Source organism: Eptesicus fuscus, chromosome 1, assembly GCF_027574615.1.
Source record: "Eptesicus fuscus isolate TK198812 chromosome 1, DD_ASM_mEF_20220401, whole genome shotgun sequence".
In the NCBI taxonomy this organism is placed as follows: domain Eukaryota; kingdom Metazoa; phylum Chordata; class Mammalia; order Chiroptera; family Vespertilionidae; genus Eptesicus; species Eptesicus fuscus.
The window spans coordinates 125,605,934-125,619,283 of NC_072473.1; the positions used below are offsets into that span (position 1 = coordinate 125,605,934).

The following is a 13,350-nucleotide window of genomic DNA, read 5'->3' on the forward strand; positions in this document are numbered from 1 at the left end:
AAAGGGCAAATAGCAATATTAAAATATTTCTTCTAATTAATTCCCTTTTAATGTGCATGAATTTCGTGCACCGGGCCACTAGTTGACATATATCACTGTGTAAGTTTAAGGCATACAGCATGATGGCTTGATTTACATATATTGTGAAATGATTACCACAGTAGGTTTGGTTAACATCCATCATTTCATATAGATACAATAAAAAAAGAAGAAAAAGTCTCCTTGTGATGACAACTCTTAGGATTTGCTCTCTTAATAACTCTCCTATTTATCATACAGCAGTGTTAACTATAGTAATCATGTACTTTACATCACTGGTATTTATTTGTCTTATAACTACAAGTTAGTATCTTTGGACCATCTTCCTCCAATTATCCCTCCCCCTGTTCTCTATCTTTTTCTTTTTTCTTTTTGTTTTTTGTTTTGTTTTGTTAATCCTCACCCCAGGGTATTTTTCCCCCATTGATTTTTTTTCTTTTTTTAAAAAAAATATTTTTATTTATTTCAGAGAGGAAGGGTGAGGGAGATAGAGAAACATCAATTATGAGAGGGAATCATTGATGGTTTGCCTCCTGCATGTTGGACCGAGCCTGCAACCCAGACATGTGCTCCTGACTGGAATCAAACCTGGCACCCTTTGTTCTGCGGGCCGATGCTCTATCCACTGAGCCAAACCGGCCAGGGCTACCCCATTGAATTTTTAGTGAGAGTGAAAGAGAGGGGAGAGACACAGAAAGAGAAACATTGATGTGAGACACATTGATTGGTTGCTTCCTCCATGTGCTCTGACTGGGGCAGGGATCAAGCCTGCAACCCAGGTATGTGCCCTTGACTGAAATCGAACCCATGGCCCTTCAGTCAGTGGGCTGACACTAACCACTGAGCAAAACCAGGTGGGGCTCTATCTTTTTCTAGGATTCCACTTACACTGAGTGGCCAGATTATTATGATCTCTGAATGCATAATAATCTGGCCACTCAGTGTATATCCTATATAATAAAAGGCTAATATGCAAATTGTCCCCTCGACCAGGAGTTCAACCAGCAGGCAGGCCGGCCAACCGCCCATGTCCCCTCCCCCTGGCCAGGCTGGCCAGACCCCACCCATGCACGAATTCATGCACCGAGTGGCCAGATTATTATGTGTTCAGAGATCATAATAATCTGGCCACTCAGTGTATAAATGAGATAATACAGTATTTGTTTTTCTCCGTCTTATTTCACTTAGCATAATGCCCTGTAGGTCCATCCATGTTGTTGCAAATGGTAAGATTTTCTCAATTTTTTAAGGCTAAATGATATTTCAGATATATATTATATAATAATTTTAATATTTCATTATATATATATCATAACTGTTTTTGTGTATTTAACAGCCTGTTGACTTGTCTCCTGGTGGTTTGGTTCTTGTAGGTGCACAGGTTTCATATTCCAGAAGGTTGGAAAGTTGGCTGCAACAGCTGTGGGAGGAGGATTTTTTCTCCTTCAGGTCTGTATGTGAAATATTCCTAGATGTTTGGAAATCCCGCTTGCCCATTAGGGATGTGGTATGAGGAGCTGTAATGTAACCCTGCCTATATTACACTGGAATAATCTTTGCACTTGTATACATGTACTGTTTGAAATGCCAGCGACCTTTGAGTCAGACTTCATCAATTACTAATTGCATTTTATTTTCTCATTTATAACATGGGGACAAAGTACCTATTTCTCACTCTAACCACGGAAACAAAACCAGCCAGGGCTCTAACTTAAAACTTTTTAGAGAGGGGTAAGTGTATAAATAAAGTAAAAGAATTGCCAGGAGTCATTGAAAAGCTATCTATTGAATTCTGGTGCCAGTCATAGGGCCTTGTACATAGGGTGGATGCTGAGTAGATGTTCAGTGAATATCATTGTCATACAAAGTGCTGGATGGCAAATGTCTCCAAAAATGGAGTCAGAAGGGTTTTCGATAAAGCACTTCAGTGATTTTTCCTGACAAAAAGAAATAACGAGCCTATATTTCTTATTTCTTGCTGTTGTTGAAACAATAGATTGCAAACCATACTGGCTACATCAAAATTGACTGGCAACGAGTAGAGAAGGACATGAAGAAGGCCAAGGAACAGCTGAAGATCCGCAAGAGCAACCACTTACCTACAGAGGTGAAAAGCAAAGCCGAGGAGGTGCGACTGGTTTTGTTTATATGAAGTGTGTGAAGGGTGCAGACAGTTTTGCGTGTCCAAAAATGGGCCTAGACATCTATTTGTCAGCTTTGTATGGAATAGCTTCACCTCAGACATTTTAAAATATATATATATTTTTATTGATTTCAGAGAGGAAGGGAGAGAGAGAAAGATAAACATTAATGCTGAGCAAGAATCATTGATCAGCTGCCTCCTGCACACCCAAACTGGGGATGGAGCCCACAACCTGGGCATGTGCCCTGACCGGGAATCGAACCGTGATCTTCTGGTTCATAGGTCAATGCTCAACCACTGAGCCATGCCGGCTGGGCTCAGGCATTTTTTTTAAACCTCACCCAGGGACATGCTTAGAGAGAGGGAGGGAGGGAGAGAGAGAAACAGAAACAGAAAGAGAGAGAGCAACAAAAACATCAATTGGTTGTCTTCCGTACATGCCCCGACTGGGAACCGAACCTACAACCTTTCAGTGCACAGGATGACACTCAACCAACTGAGCCACTCTGGCCAGGCCAGAGACATTTTTTTAAAAAGTTGGGGGATTGAAGTGTTTGGTGACTTGTCAGTGAGTGAAAATGCAAAGTGATATGTGCCCGTACATGAGTCCATCATCTCTTGAACTAGTTCTTGTAGGGATGAGGGCAATGCAGCAAGTGAGGAGGATAAGGATGCAGATGGCATCGCCAATATGATCGTTTTTGTATCCATGCATTCAGAGCTCTGCAATGTCCCTACTTGACCAGTTCTACATACACTGAGTTGCCAGATTATTATGATCTCTGAATGCATAATAATCTGGCCACTCAGAGTATATCCTATATAATAAAAGGCTAATATGCAAATTGCCCCCCTTGACCAGGAGTTCGACCAGCAGGCAGGCCGGCCAACCATCCATGTCCCCTCCCCCTGGCCAGGCTGGCCGGACCCCACCCATGCACAAATTCATGCACTGGGCCTCCAATACACACACACACACACACACACACACACACACACACACACACACACACACACACACACTGAGTGGCCAGATTATTATGTGTTCAGAGATCATAATAATCTGGCCATTCAGTGTATAACTAGTAGAATGTCTAGCCTTGGGGGTGGCAACCTTTTCTTGTAAAGGGCCAAATGGTAAATATTTTCAGCTTTGTAAGCCATGTGGTTATAAATACTGAACTCCACTGTATAGCACGAAAATAGTCATAAATGATATTCAGACAAAGTGGGTGCAGCTGTGATATGATGGAAGTTGATTTTAAAGCATGCAGCCAGCTGGATTTGACCCATGGGGTGTGGTTTGCACAAAACCGAGTTAGGTTATATTGGCTGGCACTGGAGGAACAGGAAAAAGTTTTCCTTTTTAAAAGGATGTGTTTTGCTACTGCTTTATTAGCCCAGCTGGTGTGGTGCAGTGGTTGAGGGTTGATCTATGAACCAGGAGATCACTGTTTGATTCCCAGTCAGGGCACATACCCAGGGTTGTGGGCTCGATCCCCAGTAGGGGGCATGCAGGAGGCAGCCAATTATTGATTATCTCTCATCATTGATGTTTCTATCTCCCTTCCTCTCTGAAATCAGTAAAAATATATTTGAAAAAGAGAAATATGTTAGATGTCCCAAAGTAATAATTACACTGAACTGTAGAGAAATAAATGGCTGGCACCTTCCATAGCCTGGAGCAATGGAGTTCTGGATTCACAGAGAAAGGGAAAGGATTTATGATTTAGTGGTAAACTGAACTAGGCCTTGTCTTTGAGGCACTCAAACTCTAGTAGCAGTGACGGGAGAAAGTCATGTAATCAAATAGAAGAGGTGGTAATAGGTGAACTTGGGTTAAATGTTGGCAGATTAAACATAGCAATTCTATGATTCCTTCTGAAATATATCTAAATGACAGCAACAAAATAAAAGTGGTTAAATCCACAAGGACCAAGGGAACAGGAGAGGAATATCAGTAGACAACAAATGTCAGCAAATTTGGAGAGTTGGAAAGCACATAGCTGAGTGGTAAATGACTTAGCAGGCTAGAAAAAGGCTGAACCTACCATTCCACATAGCCAGGTATATGAGGAGAGTTTTTTAGTGTGTGTTTTTTTTAATTGAGTTAAAAAAATTTTTAATTTTTTAAATTTTTATTTAAAATTTTTTTTATTTCAATAAAAACGATCTTTAGTAATGTTATATGCAGTAAACATTAATATCTAAAGAAAAATGATTTTAGCCTTGACCGGTTTGGCTCAGTGGATAGAGCATCGGCCTGTGGACTCAACGGTCCAGGTCCAATTCCAGTCCAGGGCATGTACCTTGGTTGCGGACACATCCCCAGTAGGGGGTATGCAGGAGGCAGCTGATCGATGTTTCTCTCTCATCGATGTTTCCAACTCTCTATCCCTTTCCCTTCCTCTCTGTAAAAATCAATAAAATATACTTAAAAAAATAAAAATAAAAATGATTTTAACCTTTTGCACTCGGATGTCGAGTGTGACTCGACACAGTTAGCATCGGTAGCAGCTCGATGAAAAAAGCAAGCGAGTGCAAAGGGTTAAATATAATAATGTTACATGCAATAAACACCCATTATTCAAGAAAAACGTTCTTTAATATAATAATACTAGAGGCCCCGTGCACGAAATTTGTGCACGGGAGGGGGGTAAGGGGGGGGATGAGGGGGGGAGGGTGTCCCTCAGCCCGGCCTGCACCCTCTCCAATCTAGGACCCCTCGGGATAACTGGCAGTCGGACATCCCTCTCACAATCCAGAACTGCTGGCTCCTAACTGCTCGCCTGCCTGCCTGATTGCCCCTAACTGCTTCTACCTGCCAGCCTGATCGTCCCTAACTGTGCCCCTGCTGGCTTAATTGCCCCTAACCACCTCTGCCTCGGCCCTGCACCCAGGACCCAGGATTCCTTCATCCAGCCAACCACATGCACCCGGGATTGGGGCTTCCCTCTCTCTGGTCAGCCAAAGGCACCCAGGCCGGCTGCAGCCTCAGGGGATGGTGGGCAGGTGGCTTTGCCTGGGCTGCAGCTGCAAGTGCTGGCACTCAGGACCACGGGGTGGGTGGCTTCTCCATCTCCTAGGCCATAGCCAACCGCAGGTACTGGTGCCTGGGACTGCAGGGTGGGCAGCTTCTCCATCTACCAGGCTGTAGCCAGTCACAGGTGCTGGTGCCTGGACCACAGGCGTGCGGCTTTTCCGTCTTCCTGGGATGCAGTAGGGGCGACTTCTCCAGCTGGCTGCAGCCAGGGATCACAGGGCAGGCAGCTTCTTTATCTCCAGGGCTGCAGCAAGTCTGTTGCTGGCACCCGGTTTCTCGTCTCCCCAAGGACGTGGGGTGGGCGGCTTCTCCACTTGGCTGTGGCCTGGGATCATGGGGAAGGTGGTTTCTTCTTCTCCCGGGCCTCACCCAGCCTCAGGTGCTGGGGCTCAGTTTCTAAGTCTCCCACAGGACATGGGGCAGGCAGACGTGAGGCTTCTGCTGCTGTCTGCGGCCTGGGATCACGGGGCAGGTGGCTTCTTGGTCTCCCTGGCTGCAGGCAGCCTCAGGCGCTGGCACCCGACTTCTCCGACTCCCACAGGCCCAGAGTGGCTGGGGGACGGGGCTGCCGCCATATTTTCAGTTTATTTTGCATACTCACTCTGATTGGCTGTTGGGCATAGTGGAGTGATGGTAATTTGCATGTTTCTCTTTTATTGGTGTAGACTAGAAGCCTGGTGCATGAAATTCGTGCACAGAGCCGAAACTGGTTTGGCTCAGTGGATAGAGCGTCAGCCTGCGGACTGAAAGGTCCCAGGTTTGATTCTGGTCAAGGGCATGTACCTTGGTTGCGGGCACATCCCCAGTAGGGGGTGTGCAGGAGGCAGCTAATTGATGTTTCTCTCTCATCGATGTTTCTAACTCTCTATCCCTCTCTCTTCCTCTCTGTAAAAAATCAATAAAATATATTTAAAAAAAGAAAAGAAAAGAAATTCGTGCACAGGTAGGTTCCCTAGGCCTGGCCAGCAATCAGGGCTGATCAGGTTCCCTCCCTCCCCGTCTCCTCCTTTCCTCGCCACCCATGCGCCGCCACCTTGCAGTTCCCCACCTCCCGGCCTCCTGGCCTCCCTGCCTCCTCATTTCCTTGCTCTCTCAGCACCCCACCACTGCCACTGGTCTCCCACCATGTTCCACGCCGCCCCCTGGTAGTCGGCTCATGTCATAGTGAGCAATTGAACTCCCAGTCTCCTGGTCGAACACCCAGGGGGACAATTTGCATATTAGCCTTTTATTATATAGGATTAGATGCAATAAACAATATTTTACCCTAACCGGTTTGGCTCAGTGGATAGAGCATTGGCCTGGGGCCTGAAAGGTCCCAGGTTCGATTCCGGTCAAGGGCATGTACCCTGGTTGTGGGCACATCCCCAGTAGTAGGTGTGCAGGAGGCAGCTGATTGATGTTTCTCTCTCATCGATGTTTCTAACTCTCTCTCCCTCTCCCTTCCTCTCTGTAAAAAATAAATAAAATATATTTTAAAAAAACATTAATATTTCAAGAAAAAAGGATTTTAAGTATAATAATATTACCAAAACTGTACTAACATAGTATGATATCACAAATGTTGTAGGAAATATTAAAAATCTGCATATGAGGACAGTTTTTGTATGGTGGCAGTTGGTTGGCAAAGCCGGTCTTTTACCCAGAGTAGGAAGTAGCATTTATGGGGGGGTTCAGGAGCCTAGATAGTTCCTGCTTTTCGTTCCCCCCTTCCATCCCTCTTCCTCAAGCTCATTTATGAAACTTACACTTTTCTCATTTTGCCAAAACTTTATATTTTAAAATGCGTTTTTATTGATTTCAGAGAGAGGAACAGATTTCAGAGAGAGGAACATCATTGATGTTCAAGTTAGAAACATCAATGATGAAAGAGAATAATCGATTGGCTGCTTCCTGCATGCCCCTACTGGGTATCAAGCCCACAACCTGGGCATGTGCCCTGACTGGGAATCCAACTGTGACCTTCTGGTTCATAGGTTGACACTCAGCCACTGAGCCACACCAGCCTGGCTGCCAAAACTTTATTATTCAAACAGTTATAAAACGTGATTGTTGAAGAAAACTTTAGTGATACTAGAAGTATAATAATACAAAGTTTAAGGTTAATGTTTGATTAAACCAACTTTTGACTCGCAGAGGGAACTTGTTATAAACTAACCAAAAGGTTTGGAATTGGTTTATTCCACAACTATTTGTATTCCTGTTAATGGCCTGGCACTGTCACATGCCTCAGGATAGTGGCTGGTTCTCCTCTCAGAGCTCATCGTGGTCTTATTTGGGAGGTGGGGAATGAAAACAATAAATTCAGTATTTAGCCACAACAGTGACTTCAGTGAGAACACTTTTAGTGGGGTTGTGGAGTTGAAAGCCAAACTAGAGCAATTTGAGAAATGAGTAGGAAGTAAGTAAAAGTAATGAATGAAGGCAATCACTTCAGGAAGTTGTATGAGTTTTTTTCCATTCCCCCTGATGGCAGATGGCAAAGACAATGCCTCAAGTAGGGAAATGTGAGGTCCAGTTGAGTCGGGGTGGCGGGAGGGAGTGAAAGTGACACAGGAAGACCTGGGTCCAGTATGAGTGAGGAGGCTCTCGGGTCACAGGAGGATGGAGTAGTGGAGTAGAAAAGGTCAGAGGAAGTTCAGGATGTGAGTGGCTTTTAAGTGATTGGGTGATGAAGTCATTGTACTTCAGTTCAGAAGAAATGATTAGGCCAGAATGCTGGATGTGTTCTTTCCATGAATACTTTAAAAATCTTGTTAAAAGTACCACACTTGTCCCTCTTTCCCCCCCATTGACCCGTTCTAGCCCACCCACCCCAGGCCTTCATCACCGTATTGTCTGTGTCCATGGGTTATGCATATATGCATACAAGTTCTTTGGTTGATCACTTTCCACCCTCCCACTCTTCCACACCTTCCATCCGAGAGTCCTCAGCCCATGAACACTTTTTAAAAATGTTTTTATTGATTTCAAAGAGAGGAAGGGAAAGGGAGAGAGAGAGAAACATCAATGATGAGAGAATCATCGATCAGCTGCCTCTTGCACATCCCCTACTGAGGACCGAGCTCACAACCAGGACATGTGACCTGACAGGGAATCGAACTATGACCTCCTGGTTCATGGGTCCATGCTCAACCACCGAGCCACACCAGCCAGGCCCCATTAACACTTTTTTTTCAAAATATATATTTTTATTGATTTCAGAGAGGAAGGGAAAGGAAGAGAGAGAGAAACATCAGTGATGAGAGAGAATTATTGATCGGCTGCCTCCTGCACACCCCCTACTAGGGATCGAGCCCCATCCAGGGCATGTGCCCTTGACCAGAATCGAACCTGGGGCCCTTCAGTCCTCGGGCCGATGCTCTATCCACTGAGCCAAACCAGCTAGGGCCCCATGAACACTTTTGAAGGTGGTGGTTATACTTGGAAGAAAGTTCTCTTACCAACATTCTGTCTGAAGTGGAGATTATAGAGCACACACATGGGAACTTCAGATGAGTAGGAACTTGACTGGATGTAGGAGGCTTTGGGAACTTAAGAAAATAAGGACCTCATCTCTTAGTCATCGTCTGATGTAGTGAAGTGTGAGAATAAGAATACATAGCATTTCCTTGAAAGAAGGTGTCAGAGGGGGATGGGTGGATGGACAGATGGATGGATGGATAGGATGAATGTAAGAAATTTGGAGTTGAGATTCAGAGTGAGCAGCCTCCACTGGACAGCAGGTGTTGAAGAAATTGGAAGGAGTGAAATTGGAAATCTTGAATTGCTCTAACCAGTTTATTGAACACAGCTCTACTCTTTCCCCATAACTGCCCCCAAGAACTCTGTCCTTCCCTGTCCCTATGTGAACTTTTGGGCGGATTTCTTAGCTTTTTTCCTAAAGACAGAATCCATTGGTGCGGGAGGCAGCCAATCGATGTGTCTCTCAATATCGATGTTCCTCTCTGTCTCTCCCCCTCCCTTCCACTCTCACTTGACTTCACCTCCACAGCCCCCGTATGACCAGATATGTGGTCACACGAAGTCCTGTCTTGAAAACATCTGTTGAATTTGATCACTGTGCACTAGCACCCCTGCCACCACCTTGATCCAATCACCTACCATCTCACCTCCTGATCTGTGTCCTGCTTCCTACTGGGCTCCCTGTAGTCTTATTCTCCCCACAGCAGCCAGGGCTGTTTTTCACATGTAGGTCTGTTCATGGCTTCCCTTACCCTGTGGGTAAAGTACAAACTACTCAACAGATGAGGGGATTGACATTGTCAAGATTGCAGAGATAAGAGACAATCTGTATATATATATAAAAGTGTAATATGCAAATTGACTGGATGGCAGAACGACTGGTCAGCTATGACATGCACTGACCAGGGGACAGACGCTCAATGCAGGAGCTGTCCCCAGCCCACAGGCCCCGATCGCCCAATGGGGTGGGTGGTGGCGGTGCCAGGGCCCATTGCCCCACACACAGAAGGCGACTGGCAGTGGGCAGGGCCAGCTGCCGGCAGCCAGGGAAGATTGGCCCTGATCACAGGCCAGGCCTAGGGACCCTACCCACGCATGAATTTCATGCGCCAGGCCTCTAGTTTCTAATAATAATAATAATAATAATAATAATATCCTTAGCAATATAGCTTATTGCGCTGTCTCCTGTTTCCCAGATGGTGTCATTTGTGAAGAAGAACGTTCTAGTGACTGGTGGATTTTTCGGAGGTTTTCTGCTTGGCATGGCATCCTAAGGAGGATTTCCTCGTTTCCGTTATTCCCGGTTTCTGTACCTAGATCAGCCTCTACACTCCATCATAGGACATCGAGTCTCCTCCTCCTCTTCTCCTGTGCCTTCCTCCCTGCTGTAGCATATCTGAATGGCTTCTATAGGCATCTGTTGATACGAACTGATAATGACCCTCCTGTGAGCCTCATGACAACAACGGAAGAGACAATAGACTACCTGTCCTCCCAGAACACTCCCCACTTGACTGAGCTATAGGTTAGGAATGTTCCTTTCCCCCCCGACATCAGATACTTACTAGCACACAGTGCAATATAGCTCACTGTGGAGGATAAGTGGATTCTCAAAGGTGCCCCAAACTTGAATCAGAACAGGAATAACAAGCACATAGATACCTTATTATGTGCGACATGGAAAGGAACTGAATACATTTGCCTTTAAGCATGAAAGATTTTTGGTGTCTACTTTCTTTTTTAGTTGGCTTTGGATTACAGAAAGAGAGGTATTTATAACTTACAATTATCCTGACAAAATGGTGGCATAAACGCTATAATTGAAAAGTTACGGATGTAGAATGAACTTGTGCTAAACATATATGATGAACTGAAGATACGGTGTTTGGTGGGAAAAACTTTAGGGAAATCAACCAATAGATCCATCATTGGATAATCAGACTTAATGAATCATTTTGGGGCGTTAAGATGTTATCCGGGGATGGGGGGTTTCCACCATACAGGATAATGCATCTCATGGCTATTCCCAAAGTGTTTATTTATGGTCAAATAAATGACTTTAGCTGGGAGGAGGAAGCTCTTGGTTTTGTTCTGTTTTTTTTTTCATACAGTTTTAAGCTTTGAAATGTGAAGTATTCTTTACTTCTTGACAAAGCATTAGGGGTAGTTGGCTCCTTTGTGCCAATTCTGTTTCTTTACCCAGTTAGTATAAAATACGTAACATTTGAACCAGTTTTAAAGAGGTAGCATCCCTGTCCTGGCCAATTTGACTCTGGTTAGAGTGTCAGCCCATGGACTGAAGGGTCCCAGGTTCAATTCCGGTCAAGGGCATGTACCTGGGTTGCATGCTCGATCCCCAGCCCTGATAGGGGCAAGTGCTGGAGGCAACCAATGGATGGGTCTATCTCACATCGATGTTGCTCTCTCTCTGTATCTCCCCCACCCACTCTCTCTAAAAACCAATGGAAAAATATCTTTGGGTGAGGACACAATAAAATAAAAATGTAGCATCCCAGGTATTCAGAATTGAGAATGGTGGCATAACACATGTGAAATAAATTATTTCCATCATGACTGACTCTTAGACTTATTCTTTAAAACAAAAGCTTAGCCTTAGCCGGTTTGGCTCAGTGGATAGGATAGAGTGTCAGCCTACGGACTGAAGGGTCCCAGGTTCAATTCCGGCCAGGGGCACATGCCTGGGTTGTGGGCTTGATCCCCCCCCCCCCCCCGTGGGGGAAATTCAGGAGGCAGCTGATCAGTGATTCTCATCATTGGTGTTTCTATCTCTCTCTCTTCCTTTCCTCTCCAAAGTCAATAAAAAATATTTTAAAAAGAGTTTATAGACACACATAGGCTTAGAATCTTAGTGCATTTTGCTGTAATGGCCTGATACCACATCTGCAGCCCTATCTAGAATACCTGCTTCTAGAGGGCAAGGCTTGTGTGTTCACCATTATACCATGGAGACTAGCACTTAATAGGTACTCACCATTTGCCGAATATATGAATAATGACCTCATACAAAGGCATCTGGAAAAGGAGCTGATGTAAACATTGAGACTATTTTTTTATTTCTGTTTTTTAAGGAATAAAGACTTTATGAGTTCTGAGAATACAGAAAACTTGGAATTTGGTTTTTTTAAAATATATTTTTATTGATTTCAGAGCATAAGGGAGAGGGAGAGATAGGAACATTCATGATGAGAGAGAATCATTGATTGGCTGCCTCCTGCACACCCCTTAACAGGGATCGAGCCCACAACCCGGGCTTATGCCCTTGACCAGAATCAACCTGGGACCTTTTAGTCCACAGACTGATGCTCTATCCACTAAGCCAGATCAGCTAGGGCTGGAATTTGTTTTTAAACTTGCAGTTAATCCCTTGCAAAATGTATGTTTTTAAGACCTTTCTTTTAAAATGTTTGCCTTTTGCCAAAACCGGTTTGGCTCAGTGGATAGAGCGTCGGCCTGTGGACTCAAGGGTCCCAGGTTCGATTCCTGTCAAGGGCATGTACCTTGGTTGCGGGCACATCCCCAGTAGGGGGTGTGCAAGAGGCAGCTGATCGATGTTTCGCTCTCATCGATGTTTCTAACTCTCTATCCCTCTCTGTAAAAAATCAATAAAATATATTAAAAAGAAAAGAAACACAAAGAATATTATAAAATAAATAAATAAAATGTTTGCCTTTTAACTCACCTTGGGAATGGTATATTGAATGTGGAAATTGTAGCAGTGGATTTGTGGAACTTTTTAGAATTCATCCATTTGCTCCACTCATCTGCTGATGGGCACTTAGGCTGTTTCCAAATCTTGGCTATTGTAAATTGTGCTGCTATGAACATAGGGGTGCATATATCCTTTCTGATTGGTGCATTTTTCTCCTTACATTACGGTAGTACTTTATGGCAGCTTAAGTTATTTTGCTTGCAATGTTTATAAATCATCCTCAGTAGTAATACTATGAGCCTCTTTGTTGCATATTTTTATACAAGAACTTAAAATATTTTCACTTTTTATTATGGAAGCTTTCAAATATATACAAAAGTAGAGAAAATGATACACTTGATCCCCTATGTATCTATCACCCACCTACAATGATAATCAAATTATAGCTTGTTTTATGATTTATTTTGAAATAAATACCAAATGTGTCATTTTATATTTTAGTATGTATCTCTCAAAGGAAAGAGCTCTTTAAAAATCATAAATCCAATACCCTATTATATAAAAAACGAACAATCCCTTAATTGCATCAATTATGTAGTCAGTGTTCAAAGTTCCCTCTCAAGTTTACATTGGGTTTGTTTGAATCAATCCATATAAGACATCCATTTGGATGTCTCAGGTCTCAGTCTTATATGTTCTTTTTATTTTGACTTCCAGTATATTTATTGAAGAATGGTTATTTGTTCCCTAGTTGCCCCCATTCTGATGCCTGGGTACCCAGGTTATGCCAAATATGGCAAGGCTGAAGCCTTTCATGACTACCCATGTGACTCACCCAGACCAATGGAATGGTGAATATGAAACCTAACTGAAGTGCCCTGTGCACCTTTGGGTTGCATTTGGGGAGAGTGGCCACTGAATGCCTTTCCAGTAAGCCGTGGGTTGCCTTTTGTCCATCTTTTTTTTTTTTTATGATTATCAGTGATGACA

General features: G+C 43.9%; 1 protein-coding gene across 4 annotated transcripts in view; it reads left to right on the plus strand.

The window, feature by feature from the left end:
• The window catches only part of FUNDC2 (FUN14 domain containing 2), a 39,449-nt gene that overhangs the window by 7,842 nt on the left and 18,257 nt on the right, over nucleotides 1–13,350 (plus strand). For 3 of the 4 annotated variants that reach the window (XR_008555504.1, XM_054713615.1, XM_054713621.1), the window contains exons 3-4: nucleotides 1,413–1,488; nucleotides 2,036–2,167. Coding sequence is in view for 3 of the 4 variants with exons in the window: in XM_054713615.1 (XP_054569590.1) it covers nucleotides 1,413–1,488; nucleotides 2,036–2,167 (208 nt within the window). In the remaining variant the exon portion in view is untranslated. Of the gene's footprint in view, nucleotides 1–1,412; nucleotides 1,489–2,035; nucleotides 2,168–9,886; nucleotides 11,265–13,350 lie in introns of those variants that run through there. The other variant, XM_054713626.1, reaches the window with a different exon arrangement.